This window comes from Hippoglossus hippoglossus, chromosome 10, assembly GCF_009819705.1.
Source record: "Hippoglossus hippoglossus isolate fHipHip1 chromosome 10, fHipHip1.pri, whole genome shotgun sequence".
Classification (NCBI taxonomy): Eukaryota; Metazoa; Chordata; class Actinopteri; order Pleuronectiformes; family Pleuronectidae; genus Hippoglossus; species Hippoglossus hippoglossus.
In genome coordinates, this window is record NC_047160.1 from 10,523,328 (window position 1) to 10,549,384 (window position 26,057).

General features: G+C 41.0%; 1 protein-coding gene across 2 annotated transcripts; it reads right to left on the reverse strand.

The window, feature by feature from the left end:
- Positions 1–58: 58 nt before the first annotated feature.
- On the reverse strand, positions 59–24,275 carry tspan17 (tetraspanin 17). Of its 2 annotated transcripts, XM_034598725.1 has the most exons (9): positions 23,527–24,185; positions 13,970–14,020; positions 10,782–10,928; positions 9,440–9,610; positions 8,867–8,992; positions 8,624–8,671; positions 4,696–4,812; positions 4,367–4,445; positions 59–2,069 (listed from the first exon to the last, which is right to left on the reverse strand). In XM_034598725.1, exons 1-8 carry the CDS (start codon positions 23,614–23,616, stop codon positions 4,380–4,382), a joined length of 816 nt encoding a protein of 271 aa, XP_034454616.1. In that variant the 5' UTR covers positions 23,617–24,185; the 3' UTR covers positions 59–2,069; positions 4,367–4,379. The 2 variants fall into 2 exon arrangements, with proteins under 2 accessions (XP_034454616.1, XP_034454615.1); XM_034598724.1 differs by lacking the exon at positions 59–2,069 and having other exon boundaries at positions 4,223–4,445; positions 23,527–24,275.
- Between the last annotated feature and the right edge of the window lie 1,782 nt (positions 24,276–26,057).

Below are 26,057 nucleotides of genomic sequence, written 5' to 3' on the forward strand. Positions count from 1 at the left end.
CACACACACACACACACACACACACACACACACACACACACACACACACACACACACACACACACACACACACACACACACACACAAAATGGAATGCTCATTTGCTTTTATGCTCACGAAACAATTAAAAAAAAGAGGACACCAGAATAACATTGAAAACAAAAGAGACAAGTTTTAATTCACATTACTAAACTTCACTGGTTTTGTGCATTGCGTGCATGTAAGGGTAAAGATTACGATTTCTTACTGTAGTAGGTCCATGCGGATACAGACTTATACATTCATGTTATGCATAAGGCTCCTCAGGAATGATTTAACTGCCCAGAGGGACAGCAGAAAAAATGAAAGAGGTTGTTTTGTGATTGCGAGGCTGTTATGATAAAGGACAAAGCACATTTAGCATTGTTCGCTCCCCCCCCCCCCCACATTGGAGGAATACAAGCAGCCGAAGCTGGTCAAACCGAACATACTCCAGCGAGTCACCTTTGTAGAGTCTGCATAAAGAAAGTCCTGCCATCCTGCAGATTATTATGGCACTTTAGTCCTCATTACCAAGGTGACTTTCTGATTATTGGCAGATCCATCTAGACACGGCGGAGGCTGCACAGAGTCGGTGCTTTTTGTTTTAGAGCTGCAGCAGAACTGACACCCGTGGCCTCCATCTGCCCCAGCCAGACCCGCGGCATCACTCAAAAAGGCAGCGGCTGCTCTGTTAACGTCACGTACGACACCAGTCTCCTTGCATGCATGACCAGAGGTTGGTCTATATTTATGAGGGGAAGGGGTGTTTCAGGCCCTGAGAAAACATTTTCCCTTAAGGGTGATTTAAAAGGAAAAGAAGGGAACACTTAACAGATTAACTGAACCAATCAACTAATTCATTAAAATTAGAAAAAGAAAGGTGTGAAAATGAAATGCTTCCAGTTTCATCCTCATACATTTTACAGGACAATCGAGAAAAATAAAAGTAAAGCAATGTCACGTCAGGCAACTTTGGGTGAGGATTAACTTGCCGTAAGTTGTGTTTTATCCTGTAAATGTTTCTACATTTGAGCTGAAGGACAAAAAGACTAAAGAGAAAACGTGTTTTCTCAGATTGCTGCAGGCGCTGTGTTTAAAAATACATCAAAATGACAGCCTAGGAGATATGTGCAGTCAGATCAGGTAGTGGTTTGGAAGCGGGAGCACGGGGAGCGAAAGCAACATGTGACATGTAATGTACACACAGCGGGCGATCGTCAGGGGCTGAACGAAATGACAGAGCAGTTAGAGGTTTTGGTGTAATGTCGGAAAATAGCAATGCTACTCATCTTTCATCTTGTGTGCGCTTCATTTCAAAACATGTGTTTCAGTAAATCGCACCTGAACCCACCTGTGCAATAGAATAATGATCATGAAAGAATAAAAAAAATTGATGTATAAAATGATCAAGTGAACCCAGTTATACCTACATTCTGTGAGGATCACGGACGAGATGAAAAGCTGTAGCTTGAAGTGTGAGACAAGAGTTTGTTTTTTTTATATGATGAAAAACAAACGGCAATGTGGGCTGAGTGTAAACGAAAATTTCCCTCAGCCTGGGAACAACATGGCAGATTGTTCGAATGCCAAATCAGGTGAGACTTGTTATTTTCCTGGTTACTGCACTAAGTTATCAATAATCTAGTCAAAGTAAAAGCAGCATTCATGTTATATTGACACTGATGCTAACATCAAAAAGGTAACAGCATGTATTTACTATTCTATTTTTAAAAAATAGGCCAAACAATAGACAAGACAATGAATTAAAGATAAAAGCAATGTGTTAGTATTTTTAATTTTTTGTTTGATTTCTCATTTCAACTGGCACTTCCCACATAAAAAGGGACAATTAATTCACATTTTGGCTGTGCAGAAATGCGGTTTGTTAATGTGGGAGTTCCTAATCAAATATGAATTGTAGCCAGATAAAATCTTGGCAGTTAGCTTGTGACCAGCTGATATTATTTGGTCTCCATTTGGACTGCTAGCAATATCATGATAAGAAGATGATGTGCAGTTCACTGATGGATGAGACTTAAAACAGGCGCCTGTTGAAGTCAAACAATAAACCTGGGATACAAGTCTCTCTACGAAAGGAAAGGATGAATAAAGGACGTATTCAAAGAACAGAAACGAATATTTTCATAATGCAGAAGACGCAATATAAATGTAAGACAAGTGTGGTAACAAAGTCAAGTAAAAAAGGCCCCAAACCAGCAATCCCATGTGCCTGAGGGATGCTCAGAGATAAACAACAAACTCTGACTTTAAGTCCCCCCCCTTTAGCATATAACCTACAATCCTAACCACACCAGGCCATCCATATAATACAATCTAATATCCTTCAGTAAATCAACAGATAATACAGTTACTGCAGGGCAAACAGGGTGACTGTCGAAGAACTGTCAGTGTTATTCTGCGTTAACTTAGTGTAATTTTAACAGACATAGATAGATATGCTTTTACCGGTGGCAGAAAGCATAATGGAGTCAAGGCCTCAAGTGTTTGTATGGTTGCACATGTTTTTGTTCCGCAGGCACTGAGCTTCAGCATATTCAAGTATCAGCTTTGATTAAAGTAGGTTAACATCAACATTGACAGATTGTGTTGGAAGATATAACCCTTTAAGCACTAAGCGCCCAGGTTTAGCGGTAAACGGTAATTGGATGGTTGTACATGAAGTAAAAAAGAAACTCCTGCTACCCAGGTACATGGTATACATGTTTCCATGTCAACGGTCGAGCTGCAGATGTGGAACAAAGTCTTTAAGATTGATGAAACAAAAATCAATCAACTGATGAATTCTGGGGGAAAAGATGAACAGCTCATGATCAAAGCATCAACTCATGTGTCGAACATGGAGCTGGTTGTGTTAGGGCTCAGACATGTGTGGCTGCCGATGGAACTGGCATTTACTTATGATTCCACTGATAACAGAAGCAACAGGATAAATGCAGGTGAACAGGATCATCCTGAAAGCTCAGATTCAGTCACACACATTAAAACCCATTGGACGACATGTCATTATTCGGCAGGACCACGATACTCAACATACAACCAGAGCGACCACAGAGCCTTTTAGGGTGAAGGGCTGAGTCAGTCACCTGATCTCAGTCTGACTGAGCAACAGTCGACTTGGTGAATATTAAAGACCGAGCTGACGGAGAGAATCACCAGGGATGATACAAAGTGGCTGCTGATGTCTGTGGGTCGTAGACTTCAGACAGTCACTGGCTGCCAACCATTTTAAGTAAAACATGAAATATGATAATTTTGTTTGACTTCATGTGTCCAATTATTTTTGAAGTCCTAAAATGTGGGCGCTATGTGTTAAAAGGGTTAAATCTCCCACACAGTTCCTTCTGTGTTGACTTTAAACTACTGAAATCAAAGCTGAGACTTGGCACTTTAATGTAGAGCCTACTTTATTTTAGTTCAAATTGAATGTGCTGAAGCTCAGAGCCTGAAGTGTGTGTACAATCACTTTGAGTCTTGACTGAGTTTTTTTGGCCAGACCCTGAGGTATTGTGGGGCGGGGTGCAGAGAATCATATACAGAACAGAAAAGACACAAACATATCATTGAGAATTAATGGCACTTTTTTTTTTACATTTACAGTTAGAATTTAAATCTCTTGAAACAGTTTGAAGCTGAAGACATGACCAGCCAGTGTTCAGAGTCTTCTCAGTGGTCATTAAAAAGGTCACAATTGGGAAATATTACACGCAACAGAGTCAATGTGTTTGTTGGCCAGCTGGCCGGCCGGCCACCCACCATCCCCTGCAGCAGGAAGTCGGGATAATCACGTAAAAAAAACTCTGCTGTTTTTATATGAGATTTTCAACCCCTCGCTGGGTGGGATTGTGGCTCTGTGACAAAGTAACTCTTGACCAAAGAGATTGAGACTTGTCGTCCCTTTTCCTTTGTTGTCTCTTACTTTCATCCATGGCTTTCAATCTCCCAGCTGACAGGAGTCCTTGTGCAACTACGCCCCATAAATACACTGGTCTAAGAACAAAATCAGAGGAAAAAGCTAAAATAATGGAATCTATCTCTGAAGTAGGCAAGGCGGTCCTCTGTTTATTTGGGTTAAAATCCCAGCTGAGTGGTAAACAAAGTGTTGACGGTTTGGTTTGCGTGGGATATTTTCTCCCTCCCCACCATTCAAGTGTCATCGTTACACAGAGAAGTAAACGCTTGGTGACAGTTTGTCTGTAAGTGTGTATGTGCTGCTGAGCTCAGTGGAAAAGTGGACCGGGCTCATGGCTCTCCGTCCTCAGCTGGACGGGAACTGTTTGTGTGCTGTGTTGACCTGGTGTGGGCCTGAGGGGCGGGGCTCCCTCACCTCACCTCTCCTGTCACCAGTTGGCTTTGACGGTGTTGACGTCGCTCACTAGGTTTTGAGCAAGGCAGATACCAAAAATCTGTGGAGGGAGCCACACAGGACGTTAGACCAGGAAGTGACATCAGTACACAACACAATTGATTAAACAAAAAACAAAAAAAAGGAGCAGCATTGATGTTGCCTCTTCTCACCACTAGATAGCAGTGATGACACAAAATCAAAACCCATCCACATTTTCTGTTTTAAATAAACATGTGATTTTCGAATGCACAAAGTGTCCTCGTATAAATACTTCCAGGTAAAATAATCTGCAAACAATGATTCCTTACCTGCAAAAGTGCAACACCAACAAAGATTCCAGCTACAATGATCAGGTTGTCCTGAAGCCACTTCTCAAACTGTCCCACACAGCCCTTGGTGTAGATATATTTCTGCCGATCCAGCTCCTTTTCAGAAACAAAGAACAGATACAATAAAATTATGACTTCATAAATAGTTTATTAATAATCATTAGATCCATCAGCTCCCAGAGACAACACTTTAAGATGAGTGAAACATCAGACTCTGACCCAGCTGACCTAATAACTAATCCTGGACAAAATAAAAATACACAGCGTTTTGCCCGCTGACTCCTTCATCGCTGAGGAGGGCAGAAGGAGTGAGTGACAGTCGTTCTTAGATTACGACATGTCCGTGTCTGGACATCATGGAGGATAAGCAGGCAGTGTATTCAGTCTTCTCTGCGGACACAGTGTGACTGAACAAACAGGCAGAAGCTGTTTCCTGTTACCGGACAGATGGTTGTTTGCGTTGGCAGATTCAGCCGATGATGTATGTGCGCCGTTCAGAGATGCAAATAAAAAGGTGTAATTTAGAGCTGCAAAGACCCTGACAAGGGGGGGAATAAGACTGGGTGTGAACAAGACTACACCGTGCTGTCTTTGTTACTCTTCAAGACGAGTCAACCAGGCAAACCCTTTGTTCTATTGCAAAACCTGAAGGCTATCTTTCAACCAATGGGAGGTAACGGGAGCCCCCTGGCAGCCAATAAAAAAAAGCAGGAAACTCAATGTTGTTCTGGCTGTGAACTTCCTCACAAGCTATTTCAGCCCTCTGTTGTGCTGCTGTCCCTCCCATGTCTCCTGCTCTTCCTGTTTCTCATCCTGCCATCCATAAAAAAGGGCTGCACAGGAACCTGGTGCACATCACTGATGGGCATAGTGTCAACAGCCAGGGCGACAGCACGAGAGCACGCAGAGAGAAAATGAATTCATAACAACTCCGTGGCAGGTGGTTCACTGTATTGCAGTGTGCCTAGCAACAGCAATCTTTCTGACTGCAGTGCAGTGAGTTGTAACCACCACACCCACACACAGAGGAAAAGGGAACGGACTGGCGTAACCCACTGAGTTGCCAATTACAGAGTGTAGTAAGGCTGCTCTCTCTGCTAAAACTGGAGCCTAATTATCCCTGTTAGAAGAACAATCTGTTATTAAGGCACGAAGCATGCAGAGGAGTCTGTGTGCTGCTTAACCCTTCACATTCTCTGTGTCTGCTGTGTCAGCAAACTGTTTCCAGATATACATGTATTTTTAAAAAAAGGCTATAATTCATACGTCTTTATCAAGAATGATGGACGGAACAATAACAGGATTCCTGAAGTTAAATTCAATACCTTTAAGACCTTTTTTAAACGGCAAAATCACTTCAACACTGAGCTCTAACCATTTCATCAGGGACACACCTTGAACTTCCATTTATTAAATACATATATTGATTTTGAGATTGCAAAACTCAAGAATCTAGATTGCAATAACTTTTATGGAACACTGTACCAACACAACAGAATTCAGATATGCTGGGAGGTGGGCCTAACTCAAAGATGAAAGTAATAACAGCAACATGCTCACTAACACGGGCATTAACATAAATCTCAGAGGTCTTAGCATTCTTTCCTCTCTCTCCCATTCACTCTGTAACATTTGGCCGAACAAATGAGGCCGTTTGAAAACAAAATATTGCTGAGAATCGCACCGTCAGCATGATATTGGCCAGGTGGGTTTCTAAAGCGGTGAAAAGCAACTCAGCCATTAGAAGAGGCTTTCTATGGCTGCAGTATATTCAAATTACAACTGATAAAAGCCACACATACACACTTATGAAAATCAGAATTTAACTAAAAGTACTCAGTAAAACACTAAACTAAGATAATGGCAACATGTTACACACGTTAACTCACAACTCACTGTGGGGGTAGGGCCCACCTCCATTCAAAAACCCATCGGGATTCATGGCATGAGCCTCAACTCTGTTCAAAGCCGGTCCTGACCTCCCTGGGGCCCTAAAGCTAAATTCTGTAAAGGAGCCCTCCGACCTGACCCCGGAGCCATGTAAACCATTTGCCATTGTCCCAGTCACACCTGAAGCCCCAGAGCTCCCACTACAATCCTCCCTCTTTTAAAACTGTTTGCTCCATCAGTCGTTCAAGCAATCAGTAAACCTGAGGCATAAACAAACAACATTGGCTTTTATATTTTTCCTAATTGTAAGTAATAAGTGGCATCTGGTACCTTGGAAGGTGTTGTATAAATCTATATAAAATTATTATTGAATAAAACATATTCTATATGAACCTAAGGTAATATTGACATAGGGAATATTCTAAAGAGGAAATTGTAGAAAACAAAAAATGTAGAAAAGAGTCAAATATAACACTGAGCTTTGGCTCTGCTGCCTGGTGATTAACACCGACTCATTCAGTGTCTCCTCCACTGTAAAACTTATAGCACCTGAAAATTATAGATAACCCACTATTATTAATTTGATCAGCTTCACTGGACCCATTCAAGCTGGCTCACCAGGATTTTCTTCAGTACATTCGTCGAATATAAAAAAGTTGGCTGAGTCCTTTAGCTTTTATTTAATGAGAGATGTGCAGCCATATTGCCCAGTATGCCTAGCTGATCAACATTTGAAATTCAATGTTTAACCAATAGTCAATGTCAATTAATTACCTATGGCCTATGTAGAGTACCATCATGAACACACATTGTCTGCACTGGTTCACACAGAAGCCGCAGCCTGATGGCACAGGTTTGTTTTGGTGAGTCTATTTTCAAGCTGCATTTTATGAACACCGTTGACCATTTATAAAACATAATGAACTGTTGCATTTTCCTCTCTCACTTTTGTCATTCACAAAGTCACAGAACAGCCCTGGAAGTGGTTGGCAAGCAAAAAACTGACTAAGAGATGCACTGCCCAGTTAAGTTGAGCCTTTTTCAGACATGACCTCTGGGTAAAATCCGGAGGATCTGCGGAGTCCAGTCCATGTCTGAAAGCAGCTTTAGTGAGAGACAGACATGAGACAGATGCAAATCAACTTAATGTTACTGTTATTTGCTGACATAAAAAATAGAACAAGTTTACCCGATTGCTGTTTCTGCAATTCACTTCCGTGATGTCTTTATTGTCTTTGCGACCAGAAGGACAGTTCTTCTTTTCTCTCTCTTCCAAGCTGTAAACACTGACACCTGCTTTGGCACGAGTGTGTAGGGCTGCCTGGCTCGGATTCAGTGGCTTTGTATTCCATGTGTTATACAATCAAGAATCTGCAGCGGGTGTCTGATTTTGTAAAATTAACTGAATGCTATATAATTTATGTGTCTGACTTCCTGGCCAGCTCGTTCTGCTCTGTGCAGTTTAATGCAGCTGCACAGAAGTCTGCAAAGCTATACAATATTAAGAAATTCACATTGGACAAACATGCTATTTATATTGAAAATGTAGTTTCATAATGTTAAACCTTGTAAAATAGAAATTAAGATGTTTGAATACTTTTTTTAGGGTTTTAATTGTCACTAAATGGATTTACTACCTTCTTTTTAAGGTCCTGCAGACACCCTGGACAACCAATCACGACCAATACCAATGAAGCCAATTGCCACTCCAACCGAACAACTGCTGAGATCACCTCAATCAAGCAGGTTTGCAGCTTGTCAGTCAACTCTGCCTCAGGAGTAATTCCACTCAGGAGCATCGCGTCAGTTTAACCAGGAAGGCTGGCATTGGCTGCCAATCATGCCTTAGACGACTGCCCTTGACCGTACCATATATAAGAACTGGTTCTCCGTAACTGCTATAATCTTATAAGTCTTTTTATATTTAGATATATATGGAATATATTCTGAAGGACAATATTATATATAGCATGAAAACAGAATAAAAATAGGCAAAGAGAGACCTGTTGATACTTACCAATTGAAGCCGAACATCATAACCACACTGCGTGTTGATTACATCCTCCTGTAAAAAGAAGAATACAAAAATGTGAAGTACTCTATAAATAGAGGATTATTTATATGTCTGAGTGACATGAGGACAAATTAAGAACTTCAAATAACTTCCGGTAATTACTAATTTCTTAATGAAAGAAATGTTGCAGGTGTCTCCTAGATTATTTATTAAAATCCAGTTTTTTCTTATTGCTGAGTGACTTACTGCAGGGTCTTTAACACAACAGGAAAAGGGGACTCCACAGCGCTCCCTGCTGGGGTTCAGTTCAGTGCAGTTGAAGTAGATGTTGAGGTTCCAGTCGTCGGGCCCGTGAGCTCCGCAGCATGACCACTGAGACAGCAGCAGCAACAACACGAAATTAAACTGCCAGCTTTGACTAACGGACACATTTATTTTCTCTGATCTGGTCTTAGGTTAGCTTGGGCGGGTAGCAAACTACAGACAGACAGACTCAAATGGCAAGACAACAGCGGATCTAATTAGCTTTACAGTGCGACATGACAGAGCCCAGCATTTTCACATGGGAGCCAATTATCTAAAGCGTTTCATTCATATAATTGGATAATCATTTGAAGGAAATGAAATCACATTAAACATGAGATTTACTGCACAGCTGCAGCGGCTGACTCATTCTCCTCTCAGCCCAGAGCCGAGCAGATTCAACATCAGCTTTTAAACACGTACACAACAAAAATCTATAAAGAAGGCAGTGACTTCTAACAGCCTGGAAACACGAGCTAGTGACACACAAGTTTCAGTCAGTTAGTGTGGACTCACATATTCCTGGGCAAAGTCAATGAGATTCTGTAAGTCGATGTCATCTCGGTAGGCCTTCACATTTTTGTTGATGAAAAAGTTGAGCTGGTCTTTGATCCAGTCCTTAAAGACGAAGGCGAGGATCCCCGCAGTCAGCTCCAAGAAGAAGATCAAACCAAGGAACACAGAAAACTGGAAAAGTACAAGACACACATCAGAGTAAATACACACACAAAAAATGGCTCACTTCAATCGTCTGTGTATCTTGTGTTGTAAATTGTGGTGGCCCTCAGAGTTCAATGCAATAAACACAAGAAAACACAATACATGCAAATGGTGAAAACATTCATTTCATCATTTTGACAACACATATAAAACGCACTGCGATACTCACAACATTAACAAATACTTGCAACACAACAAAATACATGCAACATAACAAAGTGTTTCCAAGGGACACTAACAAGTGATAAAGATGGTTGTGGCGTTATTTGTTGTGAGTATTTGGTCGTGTTGTTAGTATTTGATCATGTTGGGAACATTTGTATTGTTGTGAGTATATGTAGTGTTGTCCATATTTGGTAGTGTTGTGAGGGTTTGTGGTGTGTTTTCTATTGCTGTGCATGTGCTGTGCAAATGATTGAAGATAAATTTAGATATAAGGGCCAGAACAACATTTTTTTCTGGTATTTCTTGGAAAAGGACAACAGCTCCCATGTGTCCCTGTGCAGGTCTGGTGGTAAGATTGGTCCTGATTTGCTGAGTGAGAGTGTGGCAACATAAACCGCAGTCCCAGAGGTACCCTTATGTCATCCCTTTACAGTAAATGTAGGAGGAGACAGGGATTATGATAAATGCACAAAAGCCACATTAGCTGCTCACTCTGACGCGTGACTTATTGCTGCTAATGGACATGGGCTGGAGTTAATAGCTACTCGGAATCACAGCCTGCAACAAGGCTAGTTTGTCTATGTCACTCATATGTTCTCATGCTCATCATTACAGCTGAACACAAAGAAACATCCTACAATGGTGACGCCATGGCTTTGGAACAATTCTCAGCTTCTTTCAGATCAAAACCAAAAAGTTGCCACTGAAGAAAACATTGCTTGACACAGTGGGAATATTTGTATGGCCTATGAGGACTAGATCAGTGTCTCTGGTTATTAGTGAAAAAGGAGTAGGTTTAGTGATGAGATAACACATTTTAATGCCATGCAATCACCCATAACATTTGGCTCGGGTGAATCGAAGGGACACCTGGTACACTGACAGTCTCAGCTCTGGTGTGAACTGCAGATCTAAAAGGGGTGTGAAGTGGTTAAAATGGAGTCTGTGCAGAGAGAAGCAGGAGCTGGCTTACAAATTTAAGCAATAAGGTGTTCTCTCTGAGGGCTCCGATACAGCCAGCAAAGCCCAGGACGAACATGACCCCTCCCACAACGATGAAGAGCCACACAGGGTCGAAACCCCCTAGATCTGTGATGGATGACAGATTGGACAGCACGCCCTGAGGGAGAGGAGAGAAGACAAAAGGCAGTGGTTTAAATCCTGACTATAATATTTCCACAATCAATCCTCATCATCTCTTTTACAAGGTCTCATGAAAATCTCTCATTCTTAAGCTTTGAAAAGTGTTGGGTGTCAAAGTACGAATTGAAGTAATGACCAACTTGTGTTGCAGATGCAAAAATGTAGAGAAATCTATTGGAATACAATAGTGCTGTTGGATTTGACTGGTATTTATCAAATATATTGCTTTTAAATAAAACAACAAACCCCATCTTATCAGTTTATCTACAACACAGCTTCACTCTCTGGTAGATCACTGTCCAGCCAACAAAATAAGTCACTTTTATCAGGAGACAGATATGTTCACAGCAGACAATCTGTCCTTCCTCTCCGGCCCCACAGCCCCCGAGGCCACAGTGTATACACGGACATGTTTTCCTGTCAGTCTCTGGTCTGCATCACTCCTTACACTGACAAAGACTGGTTTTATCTGAAAGAACGGCCCATTTCTCAATCTGTACTACACTTTGAAGACAGTGACTCAGCTTAATGGAAAATGCTTTTATCATGTATACTATGTCAATATTTAAAGTTTCAAATTTAAAAGTAATCTTTGCGAGATAACAGCCCCTGCGTCACACTGCTCTGAATGCCAAATGCCAAATTCCCAATTTTTGTTTTTACATTTACGACAAGCTGATATCAGCACCGATTTCTTCATACAGTCATCCGCTCCGAGCACAGCTTGTTCTCCTGAAATAGGGGACTTGAGTATTTTTATATGGATTGTATGTACTCCTGCAAACAAACAGCCGACACTACAGACATTTGGCGACAGCACAATCAGATTTTACTGGCAACTTTAGCTTTTGGATTAAATGACAGCAGTCGTTTTCCACTTGAACATTTTGGTACTTTTCCAACACGTACAGTGATTAACAAGGGCATATACAGAAACACTTTCATATAAGGATTGTGATGGGACTAAATCCACACAATAAGCAGGCAATGGGCATAATTATTTACCCAACACAAACATCCTGCTGTAATCTTTGTTGCTGCGGTTGTTCATGCATCCCACTCTCATATTCTTAGATCAGCATCAGGCTCAAACACGTACAGATGGATTTGAGAAGTTATTATTCGCAATCAATTATGTTTTGTTTCTTAGATTTACAGTTTGCTTTCAGAACCTCCATACCAGTAAAGAGGATGAGGCGCTGCTACAAAGCACTGGTTTTGCTGTCGGTTTTTAAGGAGCTCTGAGATAAAATTGCCTGTTTCAGTCAGAGGCTTAAATGAGGGGCTGTGTAACAGGCAATTTTAGACAAATATAGACTTTGTTGATCTTTTTTTGAATTTCTGGAGTTCCAGAGCAAAAATATAAAGCTGGAAATGAGCGTAATAGGTCACCTTTACTGTCACTGTGTAGTGCAACATAAGGAGCATTGTTTGTGGGTCTAAAAGCTCGTTCAAATATAATAGGTGTTCCAATTCATGGGTGGTCTCTCAACATCTCTCACCAAAAGGGAACCCACCATTTATTGTTTGTAAATGTGGGCCCCTGCTCTCCGTTCTGACATACTGTTTATTTTTCACATATATTGCACACGTCAAAAGAAAACTTGCAGCTAAAGCCCAAGAAGCTGAAGTCTCATACTGCTTAACTTAAGCTGCTCTGCACTGAGCTGAGGGACAACTGCGGGACAATACCGCATTCTTACCGCGTTTTTATGGCACTGGTGCAGAATAAACTTCCTTCATTTGAATTAAAGCATGAGGCCCTGAAACAATAATGTGGTCTGGCTGCACGCAGCGGGCTTGAAACTAATCAGCTTAGTCACTGAGACCCAAACTCACCATTGTGCCTTTCCAGTACCCGCTATTCATCATTTGGCAAAATCCTTTTAAATTATTCACTCTGTTCCACAAAGGTACTCCGGTGCAGGCCTATTTGCGGAGTTCATGACCAGATGTTACTAATGAGTACAAGCTTCCACAGCATTTACTGAACTGAATGGGGCATTTTCTAGCTAATTAATGAACAAATTGACTGTAAACTCTGTTGGAAGAAATTTTGAAACAACCTCTTATAAGCACATGACACCTGACATTTGTGGCCTGCACTGTGGGAAATAAATAGTATCTACTTTCCATACAAATCTGAAGGCCAGTTAATTTATTCTGTACTAGTAGCTGTTCCAATTTTTTAACGGATGGGCTACAGCAACTTTGTTAATTTCCTAAGGTGTCTAAGGCCTGGTGCACACTAGAGGATTTTTCAACTCTTAACCGATTGTAAAAACGTGAGAGATCACAGACAAGAGGACAGATTTAACAGATTTTTTTATATAATAATCGCGAGAACGCACACACTCTAAGATTTGGCCTGACGTACGTTGTCGGCTGGCTACACTTGTGTGTGTGCGTTGCAGCGAAAGACAAAAAAAGAGGAAGAAAAACTATGGCTGTTGTCTGGCTGAGAAGGCGGAATTGGAAATACATTTTGCAGCGTGAGCTAGAGCTGAGTTGGAAATATATTGCTGTTTTTAGTCGCAGCTATACAGTTGGTGGTGCTTCCAAGGTCAGCTCGCTGTCATTGGCGATTGATGGTTTCTGTAGGAGCCAATTACGGTAACTACCAAACATGTTTGGTAGTTACGTTTCAAGATCAGGGAGGCTTCGAATCCATCAGTAACATTAAGATTATTTTGTAAATCTCTCTGACTTCAGGAACATTTGGGCAGATAATCAGCACCGACTGGCCTCCGGTCAGGAACGGCCCCGCAAATGTCGGAAAGTCGGCCCAACTATCCTCTTGAGTGCAGCAGCCCGAAGACGTGTTTACAGGAGCGTTATTAGTAAATACTCATTCTTCGAATTTATATTTCCACACCACTTCTCTCAAACTCTCCGCTCCCACCTAAACTCCCTCAGCTTGTTTCGGCCAGGACATTGGAAAAATTTGAGCTATGCTGTTGAGGCAGTCATGTTGTACTTCACCAGCGTGTGTTTATGTGTGCATGTGTTTATACTTACCTTCTCCGCCCATGCCCACAAGCCTACGCACAAGAATGCTGCGCCTAGTAACTGTAAAACAAAGCAGAGAGAAGAGGATCTTCAGTCACACAAAAAGCAGCCGTACCCACTAGTTATGAGACCATTTTACATCCTCCCAGTTTCAAGTATCTCAAAATGTCACTTTACTTCTTCAGTATTTGTTTAAAAGCATAAATACTTGAGACTTAATGAGCATCGACGCAGGTCAAAGAAAGAAAAAAAAAAACATCTCACGTGACAGATCAAATATAAAAAAAAGACTGAGGGTGCGATTCAGTCGTTCTTGGTTTAAAGTGGTGTCTCCATGGAAACACAACTGTATTCAGTCATTTTCTTTGTTAAACTCTGATTGATCAAACGTAATCCATGACATCACCTTTTCCCAATACATCCTTGCCCAAAGCAAAAACAAAAGAATTCCAAACACAAATACAAAGATCTTCTAATTCAATATAACCTCCAAGTTCTCTTCTAAACCTGGCCGTTTATAGTGAGTCCATGTAGAACTCCTATTACTTTTAGGAAGAAAAATGTCTTCAGAGCTTTTAAACTATAGTGAATTCTCAGAAGACTTTTGTCTTTTAAACTAGCTGTGGACAGAGGGAATCATTACATTTGCCAGTTATTGCAGGTTTAAGTCATTGCACTGGGCTGCGTAAGAGGAGGTGTTAAAGGTAAATCCCTCCTGTATTAGTCTCCCATCGAAGGGAAGAATGATTATAGGGCTCAGCTTAAAACAAGCCACATAAGAAGAACTTCAGAAAGTACAGGGTGACCACAGCACTGGACCACCCAAAGTAAAAAAAACACAAAATGAAAAAAATACAGCAGAGAGGCTTCAAAATTATATTAGACTACGTGTCAGTAAAGATCGAAAGTTTCTTAGCTGCCAAAAAATGTAATTTGTAAGAGATTTGGTACAGTAATGCACTTAGCTGAAGGACATAACAATGAAAATTACATTGAAATTGAGTTAAATCATACTGCTGCGAAGTTGATTAAATAAAGCCAGAAAAACAAAGGAAACCTGTCAATGCAAAACAGGACCCACAGTGTGATAATAACAACAGCAGCAGCAGTCACTGGGAGGGGGTGCTGCCGCTGCTGAGTTGACCTGGTATTTACGCAAGCAGTTGTAGTGAAGGGTGTGGTGGCTTCGGCTTGAAGTGACGCGCAGGTAAGCAGCTGGAGATCAGTCAGAGGAGATTAAACTGACAGGGTGAGAGTAATAAACCATTGAGCCTCTGACTCAAAATACTCCACATAATTACCAAGAGCACAAAAAAAACATGACAGAGAAAACAACTCTCAGTTTACAGCTTGGAGACCACAATTGTACAGCTCCACCTCAAGGATAGTGTTACAGAACGTCTTTCTAGATGCTGTATTTTGTTGTTTTAACTGTAAAGACGTGTTCATTCAGTTGTTTATTTTGAAAGACGTAGGCGGGGATGTTGCTAAGCTGCATTCTGTATGTTCACGCAAGTTTCTATTATTTTTTTCACCCCATTCAAATCAGTGATGGACAGCTAAACAAAACATATATCTTTGTATAAAGCGGTACAGTTTAACAGTGGCCTCCAAATATTTCTAAGATCATACCGTTGAATCGGCATTAGAAGGGATTTGTTGCAGACTGCGTTTCTAATAAAGTGACAAGTGCACGGATGTATTGTATGTTCAAAGGACAGTTTTTACTTTTTTAAGGATAGTTATTGACTATTTGTAAGCCTGTGCGATCCAGTGAAGTTGCAGGAAACATAATCACATGCTCCCTTTTGTTCCCGAGTTCTGCAAAACATTTTTGACATATAATTTTATAACTTGGTCATTTTATTCTAGCAGACATTTGTTAAGTTGCACCATAACTAGTGTGATCTTGACATATGACGACTAAATTCTAATCAGTTTAGTCCAAGCAAACGTTTGTACGAAGGAAATCCCCTCAAGTCATTGCTGAGATATTGAGTTCACGAGAAACTGATGGACAGACAGTCAGGCAGACAGAAAATTCAAAAACATAGTGCCTCTAATCATGGATGTCACCAGCGAGAAGGTATAATTTATGTTATATCGGTTTGCTAATGGCTATATGGGTAAACCAACCTTGGTAAAAAACAATTTCAAATATTTGGATTTTAAAGGATAGGGAAATATTTCTGCATTCAACCCTTTGCTGCACTGTGTTAAGTCACTGCTAAATATATAAATCGGACTGCGATGACAGTCTGGTTTGGCCAATTCTTACTGTCACTGAATAAAGCGTTCCCAATCCTTGTGTGTTATATACACTAGGGTGTGACCTTCTGCTGAAATTTGTGACTTGCTTCAAGGCTTGGAACTTTCTAAGAACACAGCCCATGAAGGAGTGCCCTTGGTCTAACCTGAAGGCAAAACTGTGCAATCCTGCCTCACTGACACAAAAATCTATGTTGAATCAAAGTGTTCATTTCATGAGAAAGATTCCTTGAGGTTGCCACCAGGACGCTGCCCTAAAACTGTTTTCAACAAAACACTCAGCATTACCATTTGTATGAGCTCCATATCACCATTCCAAAAAGAATGTTATGATGTACCAATATAAAATGTATTCTTTTCTGAAGGTAGACACTTTCCGCCTACGTGGCTGATGTTCTTCCTGTCTCACTTCCATTTGTCTGTCCTCTACAGGAAATCAGTCAGTTGAGGAAACTTCAAAGAATATCTGGCAAACACAAAACTCATTTCCTAAATACAAATATCTCTCAATATAACACAGCAGATCAATTAAAACGTTCCTAATTAGCTAGAGATGATTAAGAATAGCTTGGAGTTCGAACATTACCAGGAGTTCTCATTTCTAATGATACCAGAGCACTTAGCAGATAAAGGGAACACAACCCACAATGACTGATGTCATGTGTCCTACGGTTTATCCTGTAGTATTTCATGTAAATTACAGGCACTTAAAATAAATATTACAACCACTTCAGGCTAATTGCTCAAATCATCAATTACACGATGCCCTGATGATTGACTAAAGAATCCTCCCCTCTCTCTCCCGCTTCATCTCTGCAGCGGACTATCCAATAAGAGAAAGAAAACATTGCCTTGTTACTCTGGGGCTTCTAAAATAAAACACCAGCCAGACAGCAGAACAGTACTTTCGTTATATGGCAAATTTTGAAAAGGTACATGAAAGCACGTCAAGTGCAAGCGCTATAGTTTCAGATGACCTCGTAGGCAGCATTAAATGAAACAGCCATGGAGGTTTCCATGCCTGGCTGGTAGCCTATCAATCTGGTTTACTATCTCTTTTTCAGTCTTGGAATATTTCCATCAATTTTATTTATGAAATAAACAATAACTGTCCAGAGAGGAGATAATGAAAAATCAAGACTGAACTTAAGTAAATTTGAAGGTTCTATAATGTAATAATGTGAAACAATTTATATGCGTTTAATCCATTTTAAATGCCAACATATGACCAGTGAGTAATACAATTAAAAAAAACTAAAGAAAAACAACCTTCCCCAACTTTCGTGGTTGCCTACAAACTTTAACAAAATTCCCAGTGTGCCTGTCCTTCAGGGTGCGTATGAGAGTGGACTGTATTTGTGTTCGACCATCAAGTACATCACTGCCACCAATAGATGGTAGATACGCTACGGCCTCTTATCAGCATCTGGAGCAATATCTGGAGACGACTGAAGTTTAGACTGCTCCTTCTTCTACTAGTAAACCTTAAATTGGAGTAATCCAAGCGGCATACATGGCTGAATCTCATTCCCAGTCTGACCATCACATTATAGTTTTTTGAGTCCAACTAAAGCATGCAAGCTTGCGTTAGAAACTGGAAGCTGACTGCACTGGTGCATTGAAAAACAAGGGTTGTATGAGTGTTGCGTATGTAAAGTCTCCATTATGTTAAACCATATAATGTGTGTGTTTTAAAAGGCCTATCTGCAAACACAGTTTCCTTCGTGGGACAATAAGGTTTGGATTCAAGTGTATTTAACTGAATGAGTACACTGAAATGGAACTGAACCTGCCTTTGTGTCATGCTTGTTAGTTTTTCCACAGTATAATGTGGGCAGCCAGAGTCAAATTCAGGTCAGTTGGTGGCATGGAAAAACATATTGTGCCACTGCTACTCTGAGACAAAAAAAAAAAATCTCCACAAAAAATGTGCTTTTACTGCTCAGTGGACAATAACAAAGTGAAAATGTAACAAATTAAATTTGACAAACATTCTACACTCATCTGTTCTCAACGGACATCTCTTCTGTTTGTGCTTTTTAAAAGCCTCCTAGGGTTTGTTTACTTAAATCTCACCTGCCACTAATTTGTTTCCTATTCCTCTGTGTATTTTTATCCTACTATCAAATCCCTGTGCCTTTATCGCTGTTCTTAAGCCAATAAGCAAATAACAATGTCTGGACTTGGACGTCCTTGTGTCTGCCTTGTTATTTAAAACAGGCTGCTCAGATTATTTCACTGTCAAGTACTGCTGTAAAATGTGTATTTCCCAGTCCAGAGCAAAGGGTTCTTCTACTTGTGGACACAGTGATTATCAACACATGAGAAGATGCTTTTTAAGCCAGCTGATCCCATTAACCTTAACTAACTAGCAGACAAACCAAGCGTCACGCTGCCTGAACACACACACACACACACACACACACACACACACACACACACACACACACACACACACACACACACACACACACACACACACACACACACACACACACACACACACACACACACACACACACACACACACACACACACACACACACACACACACACACACACACGAGACTGCCCTTTCAATGACTCCCTAAAAAGCTGAATATCTAATGTGTCCCACTGTGTGAATGCAGTCATTCTTGATAATACGATAACAGCGGCACTGCAGGGCGAACAAAATGTGTGGCTCGTCTGACTCCAAAACAAAGTATCACTTCCACAGATTTTTGCATTCACACTTCTCTGTGCTTGATACTGCAAAATCAATGAATCTATTTGGCTGATTAATTGCAGCAATGATACAAGAGTCTGAAATTGGATTCAGGTCCAAAATGTATCTGACTGGAATGGACTATCTAAGTCTATAATCGAGAGAACGTTAGATCCTGTCGATGTTATTATCTTGTAGCCAGAGACCCAACTGAGAGGGACTGCGGTTGACACACGGTATCAGAGCACAAATCAGAACAAATCAGAACAAATCAGAACAAATCAGAACAGAAAAATCCCTTAGTGAGTGGACTTTGCCTCCCTGTTCACATTTGATTGTATCTGTTGTAGACGGCAAATACTACTGAACAGAAAAACATAGACATTTATCCTCAGACTAACAGCTAGAAGATAGAAAATAGCTGTTATTTGGTGTCTCGGCATGGATATGTGTACTCAGTTAGGAGAGGGGCACCTGTACACCTGCTTATTTGGGCTATTATCCAATCACCAAGCAGAGCAGTGCATAGAATTATGGAGATACAGTTTAATTAGTCAATGTTCACGTCAAACATTAGAATGGAGAAAAACATATGATCTTAGTGACTTTGACAGCGGCATGATTGCTGATACCAGAGGGGCTGGTTTGAGTATGTCCCATTGTCATACACAATAGCCTCTAGATTTTAGTCAGAATGGTGTGAAATACAAAAGACATCCATTGGGCGGGACTTCTACAGATGGAAACGCCTTGCTGATGAGAAAGGTCAGAATAGCTGGGAGCTGATAGAAAGGCTGTGGTTAGTCAGAAAACCTCTCTTTACAACTGTGGTGAGCAGCAAAGCATCTCAACTTGAACAACATGTCAAACCTTGAGGTGGACGGTCTACAACAGCAGACGACCTCATCATGTTCCACTGTTGTCAGCCAGGAACAGAAATCTGCAGCAGCAAGGTTTAAGACTGAAAAACAGAACCTGGTCTGATGAATCTCTGTTTTATAAAGTACGAATGGACACAAGCAAATGGTGTGAGAAACGTTTTCTTGTCTCACTTTGAGCCCTTAACACCAATCAATCATGGTCAATCAATCATGGCTTACCATGCTCATCCCTTTATGGCTACAATTCACCATCCTCTAATGAATACCTTAAGCTGGATAATGATCCCTGTCACAAGGTAAAAGTTGTCTCAAACTGCTTTCATGAACAAGACAGTGAGATCAGTGAACTTCAGTGGCCTGCTCAGCTACCAGACCTGAATCCAATAAAACACCTTTGGGATATGATAGAACAGAGATTGGCAGCATGAATCTGCAGCCTACAAATCTGCAGAAACGATGTGAAGCAGAATCTGAAAGGAAAGTTTCCAACATCATGCGGAATCCATGTCATAAATAATTCAGGTGGTTTTTAGAGCAAAGGAAGGCCCTACTCAGTGTTAGTATGGTGTTCCTAATAAAGTAATATGTGAGTGTGCATCAGCTGCGCTGTGGAGGATTGTCATGTTATTTGCTGGGGACACAACAATTATTTTTCAGTTAACCTGATGATTATTTTCTTGATTAATCAATTTGTCAAGATATTTTGTCGGAAAATAGTGACAATGCTCATGTGATTTCCCAGAGCCCGAGGTCACATACTGGTGATTATTTGCTATATCAGATCAATGACCCAAACACCAGAAGATATTCACATTACTGTACCATTTGATGAGAAACAGCATTTAATGCTCAAATTTTAAAAGCTGGCAAAGTTTTAGAACCAGTGATTGAATTTTCTTGAAAAAAATGTAAACAACTAATTGGTTGACTGATTAAGTGATTAATCAAGTAACAGTTTCAGCTCTACCATACACATATACAAAAGTATATGCTTTCATTCAATGGAATGCATCATGGACACACTCACACTTACTGTTTTGGTTTCATAAGCATGTTCACATCGACAAGTATGACAACATGCATACCTTAAGTACCTGGACAGTGTACTCCGAACGGTCCAAAAGTTGGGTCTAAATGTTAGACGATTCTCGCCCTAAATGGCTCGTTAGAGGACGGAGAGGGACCACCAATGAGTTTTCAAACTTGTGGAAATGTTCACAAGTTGTGACTTGTTTACTTATGTTTTGTGTTCATTGTTCCTGAATCCTGAGCTCCAGATGAAGGAAGCAACATGCAGTACAATGGGTGTGATGATCCTCTAAATACACGGTTTGGTTTAGACCTCGATACTTTCTGTTTGAGTGTGTGTGTGTGTGTGTGTGTGTGTGTGTGTGTGTGTGTGTGTGTGTGTGTGTGTGTGTGTGTGTGTGTGTGTGTGTGTGTGTGTGATAGGAGTGGGGGGAGGCAACTGTAGCGGTGGAAGTGGGTGGGGTTGGGTGTCTCACGGTTCTGTCATCCTATTTTGCAATGCAAGATCATGGATGCTAGAATCACAGCTTCGATCTCCGTTAAGGAATCGTTACAGCCCCACTCTGTCCACATCATACTACTGCAAATGCGTCCTCCAAAGGCTGCATTCACAATGGTTTTTCTGCTGCTCTCTACCTGTGATGCGATCAAGCAACGCACATTTGGGTGCCAAATGCAAACAGACATTTGGAGCTGTAGCTGGCTAATAACACACAAGCTGCATCCAACCAACTCAGCAACTTGGTTACAGCTTAACAAGCTTTTAATTACAGCACGCAGAGCATCCAAACATTTCAGCAGCTCAGGCAGAAAATGTGATTAATTAAGTGGATGTGAGGAATTTTTCTATTCTAAGGACGAGAGAAGGTTGGTTGTTCTTGGGTGAGAATGTCTGGCTGTCAACAGCGTGTCCGGGCACAGGAAGAATTCGCACAGAAGAATAGCACTAAGTTTTATTGCCCTATTTTGTTCACAATATTTAGGGTCCTACAAGCATTCTGTCTCAATTTGGGCAGCATTTTCAAGCCTGACAAGATCACTACAGGAAAGACAAATGGGTTGATTTGTGGAGAATAAACCCCATCTCTTTCTATTCCAGCAACGCACTGGCTTGTCTGTCATATCCAGTTTCACAGCACACAGACAAGAGGAGAACATCTTCTAGTGATTATTAACGGAAACAACCAGCGAGCTGGAACTTGTTTCACAGAGAGCTCAGACACAGTTAGCTTGGCCTGAGTGTCTGAAGAGACCCAATGAGTCAAACACAACACTACAGCCCTATGACTCAATGTTTCCTGGTTGATTGCTCAATCCAATTCAATTACAGAGTGCTTTTTCCAATTGTAAGGGAAATTATTAAATTAATCTGGGCATTTTTCATTTAATAAAAATCCACAAACTCTGGCTTGTGGCATGTTTTGCAATTCACATTGCCTCACATGTCACAAGTATGGTGTAACGCTCCCATGTTGTGAAAGGGAGGAATAGGGCGGTGGTGACGAAAGGAGAGCGAGTTGCATGTGGATTAGACGAAACAAGAATACGAGGGGAGAAAATGCAGGATCACACCCTATGCTCCCCCCAATCTTTGTTCTCACCACCCCTCTTTGTGTGTTAGTGGTTGTGTGAGTGAAGGGAAACAATGGTGTCCCACAGAGCCTGAACACTATGGTTGTGGACAGAGTGAAAGGGGTGCTTGGAAAGAGGAGGGCTGGGTGGTATTCAGGCCCGTGTGGCTTTTTCCTTCAAGCAGTGTGTGGGTAGACCCTCTGAGGCAGACAGACACGCCATTCCTTTACCCGCAAACATTGTACTACACCAGTTGCACAGAGGCAACGCAGATGGGCGAGGAGGGAGGGGTGAGGGAGACCAAACAGAGGAACTTTTCAGACTGAGGGTGGGAGGAGAAAGATGGAGGGCGCATTGTAAAGGAGACGTGGTCTCACTCGCCACTGGCCTAACAATGCAGATGAGTCTCCTGCCTTTTCTCGGACTCAAACACAATGGTACCACTGCTTAGTGCCGGGTCAAAGCAGGGAGGGGAACCAACATTAGCCCAACTTCAGTCCCTTCGTGGGTCCACCAAACACTCAGCAGATTACCAAACCATAAGCAGAGAGATTAATTTACTCTTTTAAAAAAAACTGGATCAGCCAGTAAAATATTCAAATGAGCTGGACAGGTTTACGTTTCACTCCTCACCATTAGTCACTTCATGAGTTTCGCAAGAGAAAAGTTTCCCAGCAACAGAAAAAAGACTTACTCACATAAATTGAGCAATTATATTGTATTATTTGATATCACATATTTATAGTCAATTAAAGTTATGGCAACAATGTTTTTAACTTTTGTGCTAATTTGTATTACTCTTTAGCTATTTTCCTGCCCCAAAAATCAATTAGGTGACGACCCCTAAGTCAATGAACCTACTGTTATGCAACTTTAAACAAATAGACACATGGCAGAATGACTAATTTCAAACTTTACTGGTTGTTTTAACTTGTGTTTACCAATAACAGTGAAATATCGTGGATTACTCTGGTTTGCTTTGCCTACACCGACGGTGTGAACGTTAAGCCAACTCCCAGAATCTTTCAACATACTTTTAATGAGCCATATTACCTTTATTTTTCACGTGATATCAAAAGAAACACCACACAGTGACTGGAGTGACTTACCCAGAATAGAATGTTGAATCCGAACAAGAAGTATTTCACACAGCAGCTGACTTCGGTCCCTTTTAAATGTTGGTGTTTGTTTCTGCTCATTCTTCCTAGGATAGTGGTTGCTAACGGCTAAGCTAGGTAACTAACTACTACGACTGGTACTTCGGGGGCTTGGTGGCCAAAGCTGCGGGTGTTGAACTGGTGAAGCCGATGCTTGTCGGCTCCATTAGCTAAACGACGTCGAGTTTAGCCACCGGGACAGCAGACAGCAAACCAAACACATGAGGCTGGTGGTCTTCTCCTCGCTTTCACAGTTAGCTCGCCAGGCCAGCTAGCTCACAACTTCTCTGGTTAGCATCAGCGGCTAACAACAACAAATCCGGGGACACTTTCAGGCTCGTTCATCCGCAGTTCGGTCGGTGTTCAAGTTGCCTGGCGTCACTTCGGCGGCGAGCACCGGCGGAGCAGGATGAGGCTGAGGGCTCTTCAGCTAATCGTCTTCCTCGTTATCAGTGCCGCGGGTGCATCGTCGCTGGAAATCTTCATCCTTGTTGTTTTGTGCTGTAAAACAAGCCCCTGCTGCTGTCAAAGAGGAAACCACTGCGCTGCCTCTCGCCCTTTTCACCTCAAGAGCGGCACCTTGTGTCTCAGTGAGGGCCCTCACCTCACCGGGCCCTCCACACGGGGGCTGATCCTGTTTGTGTTCACCTGCAGCTCAGCACAGAGGAGTGTGGAACTCAGGCTGATCTCTGCAGCAGGATCTGTCAAGGTTCAACATCTAATTCATTCAAAAACTAAGAAGAGCAACAACTTTATTTGAATACATGGGTCCCAGATTCATTTCCTCCCCCCCATCCACACAGAATGAGTTAAATTGAATAATTGAAATAAATCAATTATTTATATTATGGTCTAACTTAGGGAAAAATAAAACAATAAAAACAATTATTGCAATATAATTTTTAACAATAGCAATATAACAAAGGACATATGTATATATGTATAAATATAATATATATATATTGATTTATAAATGCATTGTGCACTGTGAGGAGATATAACACGTAACTGTTCGACCTCAGATTTGTAAAATTCGCTGCCCTTAAAGAAGTGTTTATAAACCACAACCTTCAACCAGGCGCAAAATCAATCTTTTAACTTAAAGAGTTTAAGAAACACTAATGTGATATCTATCGAGATAATTATCACTATCCAATATAAAAGTCTTTGTCTTGATATAACATTTGGCCCTATCGCCATAGTCTAACATATATTTAGTCTGCAAAAATTGAGTAAAAATCGTCTGCTAACACTTGATTCACAGTTCAAGCAGTCTTGCACTTTTTAAATTGAATGAAGTGTGTGCGACATCTAACACGAATCTGATGACTTGTGATCCTATGTGTTAGTGAGCATCCAGGTTAGTTTCACTCTGTTCAGTTGTCAACATAGTGTGACTGAAAATGAAGATGACTGCATGCATAATTAATGTAGGCACTGATCCTGCAAAAGTGTAGGCCTTTTTATTCCAACACATATTTTCACGTGACAATAGGGAAAAACCATAGGTGTATATAATATCATGAATGACACTGGAAGAACTAAATGCAATACTTGTATGATTCATGACCTTATTATTGTTATTAAATGCACATGTGATTTTCCTGCTATATTACAAAAACCATATATCAGAAATGATGTACATTTTTACTTTTGAAAAACAGTGGACACTAAATTGAAACTGTATTCCTAATTTCCCTGTTTTCACACCGCAGTATTTTCTTGACGAAACAGAAAATGGAGACCATGACGCAAACTCTTGCATGTACAGAATCAGCTGAGTGTCTCTTCATTTGAACTTCTGTCTGGAGTCCAACAGATGGCAGTCTATGAACCTTTGATAAATGAGGCTTTGGTCTCTGTTTTCACCCTGAGGAGTTGCTGCTGAGGACATTTCAGTCTAATAATTATCACCACAGATGTGTAGTATGTAGCACAGTCAATAGAGGTCAACACTTGACAGTAAAACCAAATGAAACAAGTCTGTAAACAGCCTGCTGCGGTTCAGCCTGTGCATGTGTCATTCATTTGGGTAATAAGCAACTTATGAGCAGATGTTAGTTATTTGTTTGTATGCCTTCAAATTGTGCTTTCATAACATCTCATTCAAACTATCAACCTACATCAAAATACATAAACTAGATTGTCATAAAGTTTTAATTTAATACAGGGGCGAGCGACTGAAGAGGCTTACATAATGAATCCTTGTTTATGGGGCACTACAGGATTACTGTTGTCCTATATGTGATAGTTTAACCTTAAATACTCCAAGTTTATAATAACTGGTTACTTACTTAAATAACAAAACAGTATAAATCTGTGGATCTTCTGAATCAGGGGTGGATCTAGGGGCGGGGCCAGCTGACATCTGATTTGCTCAAAGCTGTAGAGCTAACAGTAAACAAGGAATGACTTCAATGTGCACTTTACTGAATCAGGAATTATGCATGGATGTTGAACATATAATTGGCCCCTCTGTGTAG